Source organism: Neovison vison, chromosome 6 (genome assembly GCF_020171115.1).
Source record: "Neovison vison isolate M4711 chromosome 6, ASM_NN_V1, whole genome shotgun sequence".
NCBI classification, from domain to species: Eukaryota; Metazoa; Chordata; class Mammalia; order Carnivora; family Mustelidae; genus Neogale; species Neogale vison.
The window spans coordinates 59,166,239-59,188,215 of record NC_058096.1 but is presented as its reverse complement, the minus strand read 5'-3'; the positions used below and the strand labels follow the sequence as shown (position 1 = coordinate 59,188,215).

General features: G+C 35.3%; 2 protein-coding genes across 2 annotated transcripts in view; one reads left to right on the top strand and one right to left on the bottom strand.

Annotated features, from left to right (window-relative positions):
- The window catches only part of LOC122910418 (OX-2 membrane glycoprotein-like), a 31,691-nt gene extending 9,959 nt beyond the window's left edge, over positions 1 to 21,732 (bottom strand). The window contains exons 1-4 of the mRNA XM_044255048.1: positions 21,547 to 21,732; positions 8,111 to 8,449; positions 6,938 to 7,237; positions 1,576 to 1,678 (exon numbers count right to left, since the gene is read on the bottom strand). Coding sequence (XP_044110983.1) covers positions 1,576 to 1,678; positions 6,938 to 7,237; positions 8,111 to 8,449; positions 21,547 to 21,610 — 806 coding nt within the window. The 5' untranslated portion in view covers positions 21,611 to 21,732. The remainder of the gene's footprint in view (positions 1 to 1,575; positions 1,679 to 6,937; positions 7,238 to 8,110; positions 8,450 to 21,546) is intronic.
- LOC122910419 (probable protein BRICK1) lies at positions 14,785 to 15,013 on the top strand. The gene has a single exon (XM_044255049.1). The coding sequence runs from the start codon at positions 14,786 to 14,788 to the stop codon at positions 15,011 to 15,013; it is 228 nt and encodes a 75-aa protein (XP_044110984.1). The 5' UTR covers position 14,785.
- Positions 21,733 to 21,977: the final 245 nt, after the last annotated feature.

The window sequence follows — 21,977 nt, the reverse complement described above, 5'->3', positions numbered from 1 at the left end:
GATTGCAAAAGTATTCTATGAATAAAAATTGGGAGATTGAGATCTCTTTAGAGATTGATCAAAATGTTTTCAGTGTTTAATTCAGCATAAAAATACTCCATTAACAGAATTTGAAGGTTATTTCTACCCTGTAATAGTCAGAGTCATAACTTACGATTTGTCCTGTTGAAGAATATACCCAATACCCACTACACTCCCAAATGTGTACCTCTCATCTGCTTTGTAAATTCCAGGTTCATATATAATTGACATATTCTCTTGGATTCAAATAAGCATTTAAAAATTAACATGTTCAAAATAGAACTCTTGATCCTCCCTAAAAATGTGTTATTCCTCTAATTTTTCCCCATTTATAAAAGGTTTCTTCAATCTTTGTCAAAATGTTTAGAATCATCAAGATAATTTCTCCCTTTTCCCCTTCGCCCACATCTATCCAGGTGCAAATCTTGTCATCCTAAACCTCTCCCTAATTCCTTAGTTCCAAGGGCTACCACCCTAGTCCAGACCACTGTTGACTGCCAACTTGACTATGGCAATCACCTCTTTAAAAACCTTCTTTCATTCATTCTGGAGCTCTAAGAGACTTTGTCCACGTTCCAGTGACAGAGGTCTTTTTATAGTGTCAATCAGATCCTTCTACCCCCTTGTTTTAAATACTTCAGTAGTTTGGTATTGTAAGTAGCAAAAATCCCAAATGCCTTTCAAGGCCTAAGGGCCTTAGCTGTTCTAAAGCCCATCTCTATTTCTAAATCATTGTTCTATGCACACTTACCTCATTTTGTCCTGGGACACACCAAGCTCATTCCCACCTTGGTACCTACAATAACTCCTCCTTTTTGTCTGGAATACTCTTCTATGAGAATGTCACTCACAACTCTTTTCTTATCCAGGTCCCAATTTTAACGTCAACTCCTCAGAGCAACCACTCAGTATAAACTAGTCCCATAGTCTCTTTCAATTACATCATTCTGCCTTATTTTCTAAATAGTGTATAGCCAGTGTTCTCTTGCTTCCTTTTAACTTTTCATTGACTACCTCTCCCTATTAAGACATACTCTTCTAAAATTTTTGTTTATTTGTGTCTCTATTGCCCTCACAGAGAATAATGCATAGTAGTTTGGACACTCAAGAGGTATCTGTTGAATAAATAAATATATACTTTATTACGTAAGTCCTATAAAGTGAGACTACTTGCATCTTACTGTGGCTTTGTGAGGTAGATTATCTCTTGCTTCCAATCTCAGCCTTCTTCACCACTCAGTGGATCCCCTCCCACCAGGGGTCTGAAGTTCATATGCTCTCTCCTTCAAAATCTGTTCTAAAGGAAGAATCTTAGGCTCAATTCACCAGAAATGACTAACAGCCTACTTTTATAACAATCCCAAGTACGGTGTCATTTGAACAAGAATAAACTCTTGACTGCCAGAATTACTAAGTAAATAGAAAAGAGTTTTGCATCATCATTCTTTCCACGATAACTTTTGCCAAAGCCCTTGAAATGTCCTTTCTTCATATTTAAAACTAGCCCCTCTTTGACCTATCTTCCCTGACATAGACAGGTAGAATGCAACTTACTTTTTCTTTCTCCAAACAAGATAGATAACAATCGACAAAAAACATAACAGAAGTATGGGTAGACCAATGATACGCAACCAAGTATAAGGAGAATGAGAAGTACCTGAAAGACACAAACCAGAAACATGTTCTTTGGGACTATACTCTCCATACATTATACTGCCATTTTGGCACTTTAAATCTGCCAATGATCTTTTGATTTGCCATTGTTTTGTTGACATTCAAATTGATACTATGAGATTATTGGCCATATTCAATTTTATAAAAGAATATGCTAATGTGTATTCAAATTGAAAACAGACAATATCTAATACCATTTGATGACACTCATGAAAAAGGAAAAAAGACAAAACCACCCAACAAAAACCACTTCAACAAAACCACTTCAACAAAAGAAAATGTTTAAGAAAAATACAATGTAGTCACATTGAAATACTATTCAGTTACTAAAATGGGACTTTCAAAGAATCTGCAAAAGCCTCAGAAAATAAATTTTTTAATGATAATAATTAGTATTTAAGATTAATGTGTTAAGTGATGTGATAAGCATCTTTTAAGGGTGACTTACATCAACTGAGTACGATTATTAGGTATAGATGGGGAAACAAAGGCTCTGAGACATTAAGAAAATTGTCCAAAGATAGATAGTGATTAAGTGGCAAAATTGGGAAGCAATTCTGTTCTGTCTGATTTTAGAGCCTGCAGTCTTATGAAAAGAAATTACGAAATTTTAAATACCAACACTTTATGATAGCTATTTTGACCATGGTGCTCCTAAATTGTATTCCAAGCCACTTTTCTATGTAGCCTTTTGAATATAATTTATATTTTCTATTTTAATTAAGTTTAACCAAAGGTCATCATGATTATCATGATTCTTAAAATATAAGAATATCTAAGAATTCTTAGCTAATTCTTAGAGATAAAAATGAATCTATACACTATGTGATGGACCTCAAGAAAATTTGTACTTACATTAAATGGCATGAATTATTGTACATTTTGTATTCGTAGGTCTGCTTCTGGTATATTTCGGGGTCCTTTTTCTGATTGAGATCATTTTTCTGTTCATTGTTACCTCTTATTTCTATTTAATTTGCTGCTTTCAATTTTTCATTACCATTGAAGAGAAATTCTTGCTACTAATTACTTCTTCGTTGATACTATTAGGAAAATCCATGTGAGAAATTTTGTGTGATTTATTTTTGACTATTCAGATATCACTTTGTTTCGGTTTTTATTTTTAACTATTTTTTTTATACTTTAGCTCATTCAAAATGGGTGAAGGAGGCTGAATGGGCCTAGATTATGAACGGAGCCCTGAAGTAAGCAATAATAAACCATGGGAATAAAGTCTCTATAGAAGAACTCAATAGAATTAGGGGTTTATATCCCTAAAATTTGTTACAAAGCTAAGCAAGGAGGAATTCTCTTCTAAATTGATAAGTTACTCCTTTGCAGACAATTGAAGCTCAGTGAGAAGTGAAATTAATATAATAATCCAGCTAATAGATCGATGGGAGGTACTTGTGGTATTCGATGGACATACTCCAATCTCATGACTTGGGGAAACTTTCAGGAAAAAAAAGAGCTGATTAAACTCAGCTTCAAGAAATACACATAACAAAATATTTACCTCTACTCCTTCCTATGATTTCCTTAAAATTATAGTAAGAAAAATAAAATGTTTAAATGAAAAACAACAAACAGAAGAGTGATCTTCATTGGCAAGAAATTTCAACAAATTTCCAAAAGGTGTAAAGTGGAGAGAGGAATGGCTTATGAAGGTGCAGGATGAGAGAAGCTACAGGCTCGTATATGCAAAAAACTGTTTACATCTGGCAGAGAGAGCCCTGCAGAACCTGGTGAGCATTTGTACTCAGATGGCAAAAGGAGGAGGAGTGGATCACAGAATGAAACTTAGAGTCGAAAGTACCCATTTATGTATCTGAAAATAGAATTCTGGAGAGGCAGGTGTGCTTAATGTGCAGCCAAAAAAGAAAAAAAAAAGAGAGAGAGAGAGAGAGAAAGAAAGAAAAGGTAAGAAAAGAAAGAGAGAGAGAGAGAGAAGAAGAAGGGGCAGTTAAGTAATTTAATGAATATTCCGGAAATAAATACAGTACAGAGTCAGAGGCCCAGAGTACAGCCCTCCACATTCTGGCTTCTAGAGTCTCCTGGCTAACTGTCGAAAGCGGCAGCCTGCTTTCTGCAAACAAAAGTCATTCTTTACAAGATACAATTAGCCAAATAAAGATTCTATAATCCTCCTCCAGTCAGGGCTCACCAGACTTTGAATAAAATCTGTAATCAAAGTAAGAAAGACTGAGTAAAAGAAACGTAAAATTAAAATGATGGGGAGCACCTGACTGGCTTACTCAGTAGAGCATGTAGACACTTAATCTCAGGATTGTGAGTTCAAGTCCCACATTAGGCATAGATCAAATTTAAATACATACATAAGTCAAGCAGAGAGAGTCAATTATCATATGGTTTCACTTATTTGTGGAGCATAACAAATAGCATGGAGGACAAGGGGCATTATAGAGGAGAAGGGAATTTGGGTAAATTGGAAGGGGAGGTGAACCATGAGAGACTATGGACTCTGAAAAACAATCTGAGGGGTTTGAAGTGGTGGGGGGGTGGGAGGTTGGGGTACCAGGTGGTGGGTATTATAGAGGGCACGGCTTGCATGGAGCACTGGGTATGGTGAAAAAATAATGAATACTGTTTTTCTGAAAATAAATAAATTGGAAAAATAAATAAATAAATAAATAAATAATTTTAAAAAATACATACATACATACATACATACATATGGTAGTGGGTCGGGGGAGAGTGGAAGAGATAATTTTAAAAACAGAGGATATTATAATACTTCTAAATTATTATTCCCAGATAGATTTGACAAGATATTATTTTCATATAGCAGGAAAAATTGGATATGAAAAAATAAATCAATTATAAAATTAATCTTAAGTTGTAAAAGCAATTCAAAAATATAAACCTGACTGTCAAAAGAAGGAAAAAATGAATTAAGGTGTTCAAAGATAATTTTTTTAAATCTCCCTGATACTATGAAGAAAAGAAAAAGAGACATATTTTTTCAAAGAAGAAAATAAAGTTCAATTGAAATGTTTTAATGTCCACTTATTGAGGTTTATAAAAAGAGAATAAGTTAAGTGAATAGGTGGAAAATTCTCAAAGAAATAAGAAAATATTCAGAGTTGAAGGATTTGAGTCTCCCAATTGTGTGAGCTGATTAAATGCCAATAACATTGAAGTATTAAAAATAAGATAAAATACCCTAAAAATAGCACTAGGACGTTTCAGAACTCTAGATAAAGAGAAGATACTGTATTATCAGAGAGAAGATACAGTAATATTTACTATTATGATTATCTGATTGACATTTGACTTCTCAGCAGTAACAATGGGTGATCAAAGATAATGGAGGAGTACTCTATAAGATCTGAGGACAGAAAGATGGTTAAACTAAATTCATGTAACAAGCAACCTATCAATCACATGAAACAGTAGTCATTTTTTTGTGCTTTATTTAGGTTAGTCCACAGTGTGTTTAATTCACAAACTAATGAGATATCCTAGGTTTAAATGAGGTTATGGTTAACGCATCTGGACTATGTACTAAGCAACTTATTCCAATATTCCCATAGCTGGTTATGCAGAAAAACTGTTAAACTTCCAAAAGATACGATGTCTCCTTCATTCATTCAAACTTTATGATTCAGTTTCATTGATGACTAGTGATGCTTTTTGGTTCTTGGATGATTATAACGAATTATGGAGAGATCCTCACCATTTTCCTGAGTCTACACATTTTCCAAAAGTGATTAAAAACATTAACCCACAGACTCAAGAAGCTTAAGAAAATACAAGCAAGATAAATACAAAGAATGTGACACCAAAACACTAACAATAAAACTAACCTAAAATAAATACAAGGAAAAAGTCTTAAAAGCAGCCAGGGTGAAGAGGAGATACATTCCTTTCAAAGGACAACCCATAAAACTGATATATACTTTTTCAAATGAAATAATGAAAGTCAGAAGCTAGTAAAATACCATTGTCAAAGTGATGAAAAAAATAACTATCAAAACTGAAATTTAAAAATCCTATAAAAATGTACCTCAAAAGTTAAACATTTTGTGACCAAAAATATTAAAAGAATTGGCCATCTATACATCTTCACTAAGGAAAAAACTAGAGAGAATTCTTTAGGCAAAAGATAAGTAAAACTTTGAACATAGACAAAGAAATAAAAAACAACAGAAAGGATAAATCTAAAAGAATACTACTATGAATAACAGGAAAAAACAGTAATATATTTTGGCATTTAAATATATATAAAGAATTAAAATGAATAAGACATACACCTGAAACTAATATAACATTGTGTGTCAACTATATTCAAACAAACAAAAATTTAAATAAATAAGTTAAATGAAATGCACAAAATGACAACATCGAGTGGAAATTCATATAAGCTTATTGTATTACCTGAAAAATAATAAAAATAATAAATTATTAGTCAAGAGATGTAAGTTGCAGTCTCCAAGTGAACCACTTAAACTACACAGAATATATAGTTAACAAATTAGTGGAGGAGGTAAATGAAACAAAAATAAATAACCCAAAAAAATTCAGGAAGAGAGAGAAAGGGACATAAAACAGGTCAAATAATAGAAAACAATAGTAAGATGGTATATGAAAACTCCAATATACCAGTATTTACACTAAATATATAGAGAAAAAATGCTTCAGTGTCAAAAGATTAGGTGAAATATAAAAACAATTTTTTAAATTCTATAGGAAATTATATAAATGCAGAAACATAAATATATTTAAATTATTACTTAAATTTTTAAGGAAAACCATACTTTGTTTAACTATGGCTTTGAAACAAAGGGTACAATTGACAGAGCTTGGCTGGAAGATAGGCAAGGAAAAATTGGCAGCTAAGAGACTTCCTATGGTGGATGACACCAAAGTAAATTTTACCACACTGTTGAAGGTTGTAGAGGTAATCACCAAAAGAACTCTATTGGGAAGAAAAGAACTATATTGGGAAGAGGAAAAGTTGAAGGCGGTGTAAGTGAACCTGCTCTTCACTGACTGTGGCAGAAATTCAATGGAAAGCAGTTAAGGTAGATGAATTAAAAATTTGCCATTTAAGAACAAAGATTAGGCAGAACTGGGGTAGAGAAAGTTTTCATTACTTCATTCACTTAAGCATGCTCATGTATCACAATGACTTAACATTTCTAAAAGTAGACAACTACACATGCACTTCTGATATGAATTTTTAAAACATTTCCCCTTGTTGATTATTACTTCTACTTACATTCCTGTTTGACTGACAAAGGAACAATCTTCTCTTCATTCCTTAGAGGATGATCCATGCGCACAGTCAGATATTGGAGACCTAGGGACCTCACAGTCTCCAAGGAGATGTTGCACATTTTAGTGATAGTCACTGTGCCATTTGGATTCTGAGCAAGGTATTCCTCAGGTGGATTAATCAAGACTTGTGATGGGAAAAGAGATATCTGAGGAACAGGTTTTCCCACAGCTGAGTAAATAAATCTAAGAAAATCTTCAGAGTCAAGATTGGACTGGAGTTCAGTTTTTAATCCAGATAGAGCTGAGACAAAAAAGGAGACAGAAAATTAAATATAAAAAAATGCTAAAGATAGACTTCCCCAAATATTTATATGATGACAAAATGTTGAAACATGTCCCTTTCAGGAACCTCTCCTCATATTTTGCAAAACCTCTCAATTCCATCTCTTGCACCCACCATCCTCCAATTGAAGAGAAATGCTTCATATCTCCACTTTCATTCAACCTTTAAATTACCTTATATAAACCTCCAGTACTTTAAATTTACAGCAAAATAATGAGGAGACACTCTGATACTATCACTATTCTTTCAACATTTTGTTAATTCTTATTGTCTGTCTTCTTTCCTCTTCCATTTTCTCCACTCTTTTTCTTTTCCTCTCCTTCCCAGTGAAAATTCTTTTTTTAAAGGATTATTTATTTTTTATATATTGACAGAGAGAGAGAGAGATCACAAGTAGGCAGAGAGTCAGGCAGAGAGAGAGAAGCAGGCTCCCTGCTGAGCAGAGAGCCCAATGCAGGGCTTGATCCCAGGACCCTGAGATCATGACCTGCGCAGAAGGTAGAGGCTTAACCCACTAAGCCACCCAGGCGCCTCCCCCCCCCCCAGTAAAAATTCTGATGCCATCCATGAACTTTACCCACCAGATTAAAATCAGTGCAGTGTAAAAAGTTAGATGAGAGGTCAGAAGACCTAAATGTTATGCCTGGTCCTGTACTGTGTGAAAATGGAAAATCATATAACTATCATTGGTTTCCATTTTTTTTCTTCTGTATAACAAAAGCATGGGTGGCCTCTATTATAATCTTTCCTTCTCTGACATTCTTTCTCTGGACCTTAACCTTGAAAGACCACATCCTCAAAATTTTGACTCTACACAAAACATTTACATACCTATAATGGTAAGGCAGATTTGTCCCCCATGGCTGCCATGTGGGAACACATTAAATAGACATTTGTAGCAAGCTTCATCTTCAAATGTTACTTCACGGATAGTTATGAATGAGGAATTGGGTTCGATGACCTCACAGTGCAGTCGATCTCTGTATGGTGGAAGAATCGTTTCTCCATATACACTGCTATATGTGCCAATATTTTGTGGCAAAGAACCTTGAATCTTCTGCCAGGTAATTTGCACAATATCTGCTGGAGTTGTTAAATTGCAGAAGATGGTCACATTTTCTCCAAATACAGCTGTTTCATTATTTTTGTATTTTATTCTGTGTGGGGAATCTGAAAATAAAACTCAGTATGAATTAGGAGAAATGTTCTTTCATACTACCTTGGACTTACCCCTATCATAGCACTTATCTCTCTGTTTTATAATTATCTTTTTATATGTGTCTCTTTCCCACTAGAAAATAAACTTTCTTATCTTCTTCACCGCTGATAAGTGGTTTCTAAAAGTGTCTCTGGCATATACTACCTAATCAATAAATATTTATTGAGTACAAAAATTGAAACATAAATTGATCAACACAAGTAATGCTAATTTTGATGAATTTCTGGAGGTTGAATATGAATTAGCTTGAGGGTAATAAACTCCTCAGGACTCCAATCTTAGAGAGGACCTAAAATTCTATCAGTATCACCAGCATGAACCCCTCCAGGTTCTTACAGTGAAGAGCCAAGAAAAATCACCTCATATCTTTCGCAAAGGAAGGGGGAAGTAACCACATTGAAATAAGCCCAGGCCATTTTCTATTTATTTATTTATTTATTTATTTATTTTTGTGATTTTTTTTCCAATTTATTTATTTTCAGAAAAACATTATTATTTTTTCACCACACCCAGTGCTCCATGCAAGCTGTGCCCTCTATAATACCCACCACCTGGTACCCCAACCTCCTACCCCTCCGCCACTTCAAACCCCTCAGATTGTTTTTCAGAGTCCATAGTCTCTCATGGTTCACCTCCCCTTCCAATTTACCCAAAAGCACATACCCTCCCCAATGTCCACAACCCTACCCCCCTTCTCCCAACCCCCCTCCCCCCAGCAACCCACAGTTTGTTTCGTGAGATTAAGAGTCACTTATGGTTTGTCTCCCTCCCTATCCCATCTTGTTTCATGGATTCTTCTCCTACCCACTTAAGCCCCCATGTTGCATCACCACTTCCTCATATCAGGGAGATCATATGATAGTTGTCTTTCTCCGCTTGACTTATTTCGCTAAGCATGATATGCTCTAGTTCCATCCATGTTGTCGCAAATGGCAAGATTTCGTTTCTTTTGATGGCTGCATAGTATTCCATTGTGTATATATACCACATCTTCTTGATCCATTCATCTGTTGATGGACATCTAGGTTCTTTCCATAGTTTGGCTATTGTGGACATTGCTGCTATAAACATTCGGGTGCACGTGCCCCTTTGGATCACTACGTTTGTATCTTTAGGGTAAATTCCCAGTAGTGCAATTGCTGGGTCATAGGGCAGTTCTATTTTCAACATTTTGAGGAACCTCCATGCTGTTTTCCAGAGTGGTTGCACCAGCTTGCATTCCCACCAACAGTGTAGGAGGGTTCCCCTTTCTCCGCATCCTCGCCAGCATCTGTCATTTCCTGACTTGTTGATTTTAGCCATTCTGACTGGTGTGAGGTGATATCTCATTGTGGTTTTGATTTGTATTTCCCTGATGCTGAGTGATATGGAGCACTTTTTCATGTGTCTGTTGGCCATCTGGATGTCTTCTTTGTAGAAACGTCTGTTCATGTCCTCTGCCCATTTCTTGATTGCATTATTTGTTCTTTGGGTGTTGAGTTTGTTAAGTTCTTTATAGATTTTGGACACTAGTCCTTTATCTGATATGTCATTTGCAAATATCTTCTCCCATTCTGTCAGTTGTATTTTGATTTTGTTAACTGTTTCCTTTGCTGTGCAAAAGCTTTTGATCTTGATGAAATCCCAAAAGTTCATTTTTGCCTTTGCTTCCCTTGCCTTTGGCGATATTCCTAGGAAGATGTTGCTGCGGCTGAGGTCGAAGAGGTTGCTGCCTGTGTTCTCCTCAAGGATTTTGATGGATTCCTTTCTCACATTGAGGTCCTTAATCCATTTTGAGTCTATTTTTGTGTGTGGTGTAAGGAAATGGTCCAATTTCATTTTTCTGCACGTGGCTGTCCAATTTTCCCAACACCATTTATTAAAGAGGCTGTCTTTTTTCCATTGGACATTCTTTCCTGCTTTGTCAAAGATTAGTTGACCATAGAGTTGAGGGTCTATTTCTGGGCTCTCTATTCTGTTCCATTGGTCTATGTGTCTGTTTTTGTGCCAGTACCATGCTGTCTTGATGATGACAGCTTTGTAATAAAGCTTGAAGTCCGGAATTGTGATGCCACCAACTTTGGCTTTCTTTTTCAATATCCCTTTGGCTATTCGAGGTCTTTTCTGGTTCCATATAAATTTTAAAATTATTTGTTCCATTTCTTTGAAAAAGATGGATGGTATTTTGAAAGGAATTGCATTAAATGTGTAGATTGCTTTAGGTAGCATAGACATTTTCACAATATTTGTTCTTCCAATCCAGGAGCATGGAACATTTTTCCATTTCTTTGTGTCTTCCTCAATTTCTTTCATGAGTACTTTATAGTTTTCTGAGTATAGATTCTTAGCCTCTTTGGTTAGGTTTATTCCTAGGTATCTTATGGTTTGGGGTGCAATTGTAAATGGGATTGACTCCTTAATTTCTCTTTCTTCTGTCTTGTTGTTGGTGTAGAGAAATGCAACTGATTTCTGTGCATTGATCTTATATCCTGACACTTTACTGAATTCCTGTACAAGTTCTATCAGTTTTGGAGTGGAGTCTTTTGGGTTTTCCACATAGAGTATCATATCATCTGCAAAGAGTGATAATTTGACTTCTTCTTTGCCGATTTGGATGCCTTTAATTTCCTTTTGTTGTCTGATTGCTGAGGCTAGGACTTCTAGTACTATGTTGAATAGCAGTGGTGATAATGGACATCCACAGAGACCTGGCAGGCCAGAAAGAGCTGGCATGATATTTTCAGAGCACTAAACGAGAAAAACATGCAGCCAAGAATACTATATCCAGCTAGGCTATCATTGAAAATAGAAGGAGAGATTAAAAGGTTCCAGGACAAACAAAAACTGAAAGAATTTGCAAACACCAAACCAGCTCTACAGGAAATACTGAAAGGGGTCCTCTAAGCAAAGAGAGAGCCTACAAGTGGTAGATCAGAAAGGAACAGAGACAATATACAGTAACAGTCACCTTATAGGCAATACAATGGCACTAAAATCATATCTCTCAATAGTTACCCTGAATGTTAATGGGCTAAATGCCCCAATCAAAAGACACAGGGTATTAATATGGATAAAAAAACAAAATCCGGGGCACCTGGGTGGCTCAGTGGGTTAAGCCGCTGCCTTCAGCTCAGGTCATGATCTCAGGGTCCTTGGATCGAGTCCCACATCGGGCTCTCTGCTCAGCAGGGAGCCTGCTTCCCTCTCTCTCTCTCTGCCTGCCTCTCCGTCTACTTGTGATTTCTCTCTGTCAAATAAATAAATAAAATCTTAAAAAAAAAAAAAAAAAACCCATCTATATGTTGCCTCCAAGAGACTCATTTTAAACCCGAAGACACCTCCAGACTTAAAGTGAGGGGGTGGAAAAGAATTCACCATGCTAATGGACATCAGAAAAAAGCAGGAGTGGCAATCCTTATATCAGATCAATTAGATTTTAAGCCAAAGACTATAATAAGAGATGAGGAAGGACACTATATCATACTCAAAGGGTCTGTCCAACAAGAAGATCTAACAATTTTAAATATCTATGCCCCCAACGTGGGAGCAGCCAACTATATAAACCAATTAATAACAAAATCAAAGAAACACATCAACAATAATACAATAATAGTAGGGGACTTTAACACTCCCCTCACTGAAATGGACAGATCATCCAACCATTTTCTATTTAAAGGAAAAAACCGTACTCTCCAGAGAAAAGGCTTTACAGGATCCTTATCTTACGCAGGTAGAAGGACAAGGACCATACTCTGGTTCCCTTTAGCTTTCCTATCTTACCTAAGGTGGGGAAGGAGGAATAAAAAAGTAAGAAAACTTGTGATGGCCACAGCCAAGAATCAGAGGCCAACAAAAGAGTAAAATTTGAACATAAGATTTTAAAATACTTCCCTCCCCAACTCTTCATTATCACATCAACAGAGATCTAATATAGTGACAATGGATTACAGCTGATATGGTTGCAAGTCTCGGACTTTTATTAACAAGGAGATCTTAGAAAAATTCAAAATCAGCAGAAGAGACAGAAACAAACAAACAAACAAAAAAAACAATACATGAATTTGAAACCCTTAAGCATAGACTTATTTAAAGAGTAAACACAACCCAACTCCTTGCCAGATTAACATAAAACCCATGCTAAAGCTCTACTTACTTTGGTTCTTTTTTTTTTTTTTTTAAGATTTTATTTATTTATTTGTCAGAGAGAGAGAGCACACAAACAGGCTGAGTGGCAGGCAGAGGCAGAGTGAGAAGCAGACTCCCTGCTGAGCAAGGAGCCAGATGTAGGACTCGATTCCAGGATCTTGGGATCATGACCTGAACTAAAGGCAGTGGCTTAACCAACTGAGTCACCCAGCCATCCCCTTATCTTGGATCTTATTATCTGATATATCATGTCTGGATTTCAACAAAAAAAGTATGTAAGTCATGCTGAAAACCATAAATAAAAACAAATTGAAGAGACAAAACAAGTGTCTTAGACTCTTTTGTCTATGGACAAAACAAGTCCATAGACTCTCATGGAAAAGTTGATACATGCAAGAATGCATGGATAATGTAAACAGGAATATTGACACTTTAAAAAGAATTAAAAATAAAATGCTAAAGATATTACAAGAAAATAAAACTATGGACCAATATCTCTTATGAACATAAATTCAAAAGTCCTAAATAAAATATTAGCAAATTGAATCCAATAAAGTATCAAAAAAATATGCTCCGTGGTCAAGTGAGATTCATCCCAGGTATGCAAGGCTAGTTCAACATTTGAAAATCAAGTAATGTAATTTATTTAAACCACAAACTAAAACAGAACATATTTAATGATCATATCAATAGATTCAGAAAAGCATTTGATAAAATCCATCACCAACACATAATAAAACTTAGTAAACTAGGAAAAGATGGGAACTTCTTTTACTTGACAAAGAATATCTACACAAACTTACACCTAGCAAAACTTGAAACTTCCCCACTAAAGAATAGGAGTAAGGCAAGGATGTCCCTTATTACTACTCCTTTCCAATATCATACTTTAAACCTCTTCCTAATTCAAGAAGGCAAGAAAAGGAAATAAAATGTATGCAAATTGAAAAGGAAGGTATTAAACTGTCTTTGTTCACAGATGATATCATCATCTATGTAGAAAATCAGAAAGAATCAACAAAAGAAACTCCTAGAACTAATAAGCAATTATAGGGGGCACCTGGGTGGCTCAGTGGGTTAAAGCCTCTGCCTTCAGCTCAGGTCATGATCTCAGGGTCCTGGGATTGAGCCCCACATCAGGCTCTCTGCTCAGCAGGGAGCCTGCTTCCTCCTCTCTCTGCCTGCTTCTCTGCCTACCTGTGATCTCTGCCTGTCAAATAAATAAATAAAATCTTTTTTAAAAAAGCAATTTTAGCAAAGCTGTAATATTACAAGGTGATTTTACAAAAGTCAGTCACTTTCCTGTATATTAACAATGAACAAGTGGAATTTAAAATTAAAAACACAATACCATTTACATGATAAGCAACCCAAATGAATTACTTAGGTATAAATCTAACAATGCATACAAGGTCTATATAAATGAAATTATAAAACTGTAATGAACAAATCAAGGAAGAATTAACTAAATGAGGAACATTCCATGTTCATGGATAGGAAGACCCAATGTTAAAGTTCGTATAGAGAAGTAAGACCCAGAATAATTAACATAACATGAAAGGAGAAGAACAGAGTTGAAGAACTGATACTACTTAACTTCAAAATTTATTCTAAAACTACAGTAATCAATACAGCTCAGAATTGGCAAAAGAGCAGATAAAGAGATCAATGGAACAGAATAGATTCCAGATATGGATGCACATACACAATGTTAACTGATCTTTGACAACAGTGCAAAGAAATTCAATGGAGAAAGGATAGTCTTTTTAACAAAGGATGATGCTGGAACAATTGAGTATCTGATTATTTTCCCAGGGTTGCCATAATAAATTACCACAAACTTCATGGCTTAAACAATTTATTTTCTCACAGATCTAGAGGTCAGAAGTCCTAAATCAAGGTGTTTTGGACTCTTTAACCCAACCCAGGGTGATTTCCTCCTGAGATCCTTACCTTAATTTTATGTAGAAAGACTGAATTTCTAAATGAGATCACATTCTGACATTTCAGATAGATAAGTGGAGGGGGGAGGCAGGAAGGCACACTATTCAATCTACTACAATATCCATATGTTAAAAAAAATTAAACAGATCCCTAACTAACAAAAGTTAATTGAACATGGATTATAGACCTAAATTAAAAATGTAAAAGCTCGGGCAACCATGGCGGGTCAAGAGGATCCGGTGCAGCGGGAGATTCACCAGGACTGGGCGAACCGAGAATACATTGAAGTCATCACCAGCAGCATCAAGAAAATCGCGGACTTTCTCAATTCATTCGATATGTCTTGTCGTTCAAGACTTGCAACACTAAACGAGAAATTGACAGCCCTTGAACGGAGAATAGAGTACACTGAAGCACGGGTGACAAAAGATGAGACCCTCACCTAGAGCTACACCATGCTGCTGCTGGGAAGTTGCTTCATGGAACGCAGGCCGAAGTGGGAAAGGCCCCAGCAGCCTCAGCTCCTTCCTCTCTCCTTAAAGAGCAACAGGGCTTATTCTTGTTTTTGGTTTTTATTTATTTATTTATTTTTTTTTCAAAAGTGTGGCCTTTGGGTTCTGCCATGTACGTCGGTGTGTGATGTGGCATGTGGGAAGACATGGAACCAACCATGGAACCAGGGAAGCTCTTGGAACCAACATTAGGCATTTTATCTTTGAAGTAACATTTTGTAGAACTATCCGTCAATGTATGAGGTGCTCAGAGCCAGACACCTGGGACTCTGTTAAGGTCCTCCCCACCTCTCTTTCTCTCAGACTTTCCTTACAGCTCTCATTGCTTCTGCATTGATTCTGGAAACAGTCTTTGTCTCCTTTTCACCTTTGGTGGGGTTTGGGAGGCAGTCCTGGCCCAGACACTTATGCCTTGGCAAGGTGGCCGCCAGATAATGTTGTTGTTAACCCACCAGTTTCTTGTCCTTTTGGGGAGGTAAAGATCAGGCCCCCACTTGGCTTGAAGGGACATGTTCAGAATTTTCTTTCTGTCACTTGGGGTATCTTTGCCTCTCATATTTCCCTAATAAACTCCTCAACTTAAAAAAAAAATGTAAAAGCTCAAAACTTAGAAGAAAATGTAAGACAAAATTTAAGTGACGTTGGGTTTGGTAAGGTCTTATTAGATATAATACCAGAAGTATGATCCATGAATGAAAAAAAATTGCTAAGTTGGACTTTATTATAATTAAAGACTTTTGGGGCACCTGGGTGGCTCAGTGTGTTAATGTCTCTGACTTCAGCTCAGGTCATGATCCCAAGGTCCTGGGATAGAGCCCCGCATAGGGCTCTCTGCTCAGCGGGGAGTCTGCTTCCCCCTTCTCTCTCTGCCTGCCTCTCTGCCTACTTGTGATCTCTCTCTCTCTGTCAAATAAATAGAAAATCTTTAAAAAACATTTAATTAAAGACTTTTGCTTTGTGAAAGACAACATAAGGAGAATATAAAGACAAGCCACAGACTGCAAGGAAGTGTTTGTAAAACACATATCTGATAAAGGACTTTGTCATAGATCATTCAGGCTGCTATAACATGGACTGGGTAGGTTATAAACAACAGAAATGTTTTCTCACAGTTCTGGAGGCTGGCCGTCCAAGATCAGGGTGCCATCATGGTTGTGTAAGGGCTCTTTTCTGGATCATAGAACTCTTATTGTGTCATCATATGGTATTAAGGAACTAGGAAATTCTGTGGATTTTTTTTTTTTAATAATCTAATTCCAGTCATGAAGGTTCTGCCCTCCTGACCTGCTCACTTCCCAAAGGCTCCACCTACTTATACCATAACGTAAAGGGTAAAAATTTCAGCATATGAATTTTGAGGGGACATATACATTCAGGCCATAGCACACTTGCATACAAAATATACATTAAAAAAAGAAAAAGAAAGAAATCAAGCAACCTAATTTAAAAAATAGGAAAAAATCTAAATGAACACCTCACCAAAGAAGATGTATAAATGGCAAATAAGCACATGAAAAGACACATGAAATCTCTTGTTGTTAGAAAATTGCAAATTCAAACAATAATGAGATTCCACTATATGTGTATTAGACTGGGAAGGGGAAGAAAAAAACAATACTAAATATTGGTGAGGATGTGGAGAGGCAAGAACTCTTGTTCATTTCCAATTCTAATGCAAAGTGGTAGAGCTACTTGGCAAGACAGTTGGGCAGTTTCTTACAAAACTAAACATACTCTTACCAGGAGATCCAGCAAGTGTACTCGTAGGTATTTACCCAAATGATTTGAAAACTTATATTCACATAAAAACCTACTTGAACATGTTTATAGCCTCCTATTCATAATCACCAAAAATATAAAGCAACAAGATGACTTCAATAGGTGAATGAGTAAACTATGATTCATCTATACAATAGAATATTATTCAGCCACGAAAAGAAATGAGCTAACAAACTGCGCGCGCGCACACACACACACACACACACACACGTGCATGCACACCATGGATAAATCTTAAATGCATATTGCTAAGTGAATGAAAATAAACTAAGAAGCCTACACACTGTGTGATTCCAAGAGCATGTCATCTTGGAAAAGATAAAACTATAGAGACAGTGAAACGATCAGTGGAGACCAGGGGTTTGGAGTAGGGAGAAGAGTTGAATAAGTGAGACACAGGGTATTTTTTAGGACAATGAAACTATTCTGTATGATACTATAATGGTTGATATATGATGTTATGTACTTGTCAAAAGATATAGAGACTTATAGCACATACATTGAACTTTAATGTATTCAATTAAAAAATTATTTAAGAGACCGGGGATGCCAAGGATTGCAGACTGAAACCTGAAAATCTAACTATATTATAAATGTATCTTATATGGATATGAGTTAATAATATGTACATTTGATACAATGTAATTAAAATGGCATTTTACCTCTGTGTTCTTCCTCCCCCAAATCCATAACGGGAAGTCTAGTCATGAGAAAAAGATCAGACACATTCTGATAAAGGGTAATTCTACAAAATACTTCACCAGGTCCCCGAAAACAGTCAAGGTGATCAAAAACAAGGAAATTCTGAGGTAACTGTCATAGTTAAGAGGACCCTAAAGAGTCATGATGAATAAATGTAATGTGGTGTCAGGTGGGCTCCTTAAAGAAAAAGTTAAAAGTCAAGGAATACAAATAAACTGTGGATTTTAGTTATGAAAAATATATCAAATTTAATTTATTAATTATAGCAAACATACTATACTAATGTAAAACATTAATAATAGGGACAACTGGGTAAAAGATATAGGGAAACACTGTACTATTTTCTCAGTTTTTCTGTAAGCCTAAAACAGTTTTAAAAAATAAAATATTTTAAAGAAATCAATTCTATTTCTATATATCTTCAATAAGCAAATGGGAAAAAATTAAAAATGCCATTTACAATAGCCTCCCTATCTAGGTAAAAAGAAAGTAATAAATAGGGAAAAATCCACTGAATGATATATAAGACCTCTTTACTGAAATCTAAAAAATAAGTCTGGGAAAAAAATGAAGTAGACTTATATAAGTGGAAAGATAAAAAAGCAGGTTTTTGTTTTGTTTTGTTTTTTGTTTTTTGTTTTTTTTTTAAATTCTGGATCTAACAAGCAGATTCTAAAAAAGCCAAGGCAATAAACTGGAGACTTACTATCCAGGTATAAAGCTAAAGTGATACAATGTCATAATTATTCAAGGATAAGGAAACAGATGAAATACAATTAAATAGAGTCAGAAATGGTCCCACAAGTACATGGTTACCCGATATATATGACAAATGGAACAGAGAGTGCATAGGTGTGGGGAAAAAGATTATCTTTCTAATAAATGATGTAAGTTAGATATCAATGTGGAAAAAATTATATATTGACTCCCATCTAAGACTAGAGAAAAAATTCCATTTCAAATGCTTCAAATAGAATACCACCTCAAAAATAAAGTATTATAGAACATCTGCTTGGCTAGAGTAGCCAACGATTCCTTAAGAAGGGCACACATCAACAGTTATTTGATATGTTATTCCTTTTTTAGGAATATGACATGATAAAAAAAATCAGAAGTGGAAGATTGGTCTACTTTAATATTTAATAACTGCAGTCTATCAAATGATAATAATGATAAAAATGATAAATTTTCATAAGTAAAAAGAGAACACATAGAGTAAGAGAAGATGTTTGCGATGCATATATATGACTAAGGACTTGGGTTCTACAAATCAATAAGATGAGGACAGACAACTCAATAGAAAGTTGAGCAAGATTTATGAATTGCACATCATAAAAGAGAATGCCTAAGTGACCAATAAACATATTTAAGATGCTCAACTTCTTTAGTCATCAAACATACACAAATTAAAATCCAGACTACACATGCACCAGAATGACTAACATCATAGACAAACAATATCAAATTTGGTGAAGATATAGAGAAAATACAATTCATACACACTTTGATGGGAGTGTAAACTGAAAAACCCTTTGGCCTGACAGTCGATGGTACTGTAACAGCATTGTTACTTGTACTGATACTGGTGACAGACAGTAGCACACTTGTGATGAACATCATATAACACATAGAATGACTGAATCACCGTGTTCTACACATGAAACTAAGGTAGGATTGTGTATCAACTATACTTCAATAAAAAAAAAAAGCTGAACATAGACATATCCTATGATCAAAAAAATCTATTCCTAGATATATCTCTAATAGAAATGTATATAATATGTTCTTCAAAACATATGTACAAAATGTTCATAGAAATACTATTTGTAATAGTCAAAAGAAAAAATTATCCAAATGCAAATAACAGAATTGATAAATAAATTATGGTATTTATACAATGGAACATAATACAATAATGAAATTTAATAAACTACTTTCATCTATTTTCTACTTTTACATTCAACAATATGGATAAAACTCGCCAATATGTTGTTGAGCCAAAGAGACTAAATACAAGTGAATAAACGCTTAATGATTACATTTACAACAGAAAAAAATGTATCTATGGGGTAAGAAATTTGAAAAGTAGCGTTCTTAGGAAATTAAAGAAACGGGGCACGAATAAGAGTTTAGGATGCTATTAACATTTTGTTCCTGATCTATAAAAGATATGTTGGTATAATCATGAAAATTAATCAGACTGCATACTTATGTTTGTACACTTTCCTATATGCCTATCTTACTTAAATGCAAAGGTTAAAAAAAAAAAGCATATACCTCATCTGCTTCATATTGTGAACACTTACCTCATCTTGTGTTCTGTTTTGCATCCACTTCCCTATTACATTCAAATTATAAACAAAAAATTTTTTCAAATATTTTTCAAAAATTCATTATGTACATAGCATTGGAGAATATTTAAATGAATAGAGCGTGCTTGTTGTACAAATAGTATTTCATTAGCGAACAAAAGACCCATGATGATGTCTTAACCTCTGCTAATTTCAAGAAGTATGGTTTTAAAGCAATCGTTTACTTTTCTAAGCCTCAGGTTTTTCATCTGCAAAATGGCCTTAGTGATACCTGACTTACAGGGTATTGTGAGCATTGAAAAGAATGTGTAGATATAATGACAGTTGTAAATCACCAAAACATTTCAGTGATCATGGGTGTGTAGACCCTGCACCCAAAGAAAGACCCATTACAGGTTTCCCTTGCTATCTGAAAATAGCGTGTTCCTATGAAACCTTTCATAAACCCAAAATGTTTCCAGTGTAGAATATTCCCTGCTTTCTGAAAGTTGCAGTTACATTATTTTGCTTTTACAAAGGACCTACATTAGTACAGGAGGGCCTTTTTGTAAAAGTGAAAGTCCTCCTCAATTTTTTTTTTTTTTTTTTTTTGGTTAGCAACAACAGGTAGTAATGTAGGTCATTAATAAAAGCAAAACGATGTAATATGAATCTTCAGAAAGTCGGGTATACCTGTAATACCTAATGAAAGTCTAAATGGTAACAAATAAGCTTTCACTATTTCTGTAACAATTTCTAAAATTGTGCTTGCCACATCTCTTTATCATTATTTGTCCACATGCTCATCTTCCCCATTAGATTCTGAGTTACCTGATGTCAGAACCACCCTTCTCCATTTTGTATTTTAAATGCTCAAGGAAGTTAAGAAGAAGTAAAACTCAGGCATACTCACTTCCTCTTCCTGTCATGCTGCTTTTGTCCTCAGCATGTGTCCCTCCCATTCAACTTTTGATTAAATTATCTAATTGAATTCAATGCTACTTCTCCCAGGAAAAACTCCTTCACTAGAAGCAATCATGATTTATTTTCTCAACTAAATTCCTGCAAAACATTAGTGACTGCCCTTACCATGAACCCAACAGGTTTTAGATGGAATTGAATTACATATCTTTATTCAAATAATTTTAAATGACTAGAAAATATCAGGACTTGAATATTTATTACATCTGTAATGTTGCAGGAGTACCTTAGTTTGTAATGATAAGCAAACTCACAAAGGAAACAATGACCAGATTTAACAACATAAAATTGAAAAACCTCTTGGGGACCAAAACAAGTCAAATTCAAACTTAACACAAATGGGCTACAAGAAATACTGCAAAATTAATGAACTCACTAATTTAGGTACCTAGCTAGTTAACTAGCTAACTGACTTGCAAAAGACCCATTTCCTTCCAGCAGATTTGTGGCCATTCTAATATGAGCTACTTGGGCTCACTGCAGAAACAATGATTACCTTTCTTTCATTCTCTGTTTACCAAGTCACTGTGTCAAATATGCTCAATTTATAGTGTTTGCTAGTTACCAACAACCTGAATAACTACATGGTTAACATGCAGACTCAAACATAATGCTCTGCTCCTGTAACTTTACAAAAGTGGAAAGACCACCCTGGTATTTATTTGCCATTGATTTCTGGCCACAATGCATTTGCAAGATAAAGTGAAGAGTTACCTGATCCTTGTACCCAGATGGGAAGCATGAGGAGATGGAGGATGAAATGGAGTGGAAAGCCCATGAAATTTATAAAATCTTCAGTAACACGTGCAGTACTTTATTCTCTAGCTGGACTTTAGCTCTGAAACGGCAGTTCTCTTCAATTTTTCCCTGAGCTCTTGTTACTAGTTAACCATTGACAGAAACACAAAAACCGAAAAGCTCTCTGATCTTGCAGCATTTGTGGACTTCCTTGTCTGCTTAGCCTCCAATTTGCTGCAATCTCAAGTTTATACATGCGATTTTCTTCAACATTATGTGCTTGTTGCTCTGTAGCTGTAGCAGATTCATACACAGGTTCTGAAAACTTACTGCCAACTTGCAAGAAAATTTAATTAGCTCTTCTTTTGACAGTGTTACTAACTCTGCCCAGTCTTTCATGTCCTGTT

Excerpts from the sequence above, each read along its gene's own strand:
- LOC122910419 (XM_044255049.1), top strand. The coding sequence starts at position 14,786 with ATGGCGGGTCAAGAGGATCCGGTGCAGCGGGAGATTCACCAGGACTGG.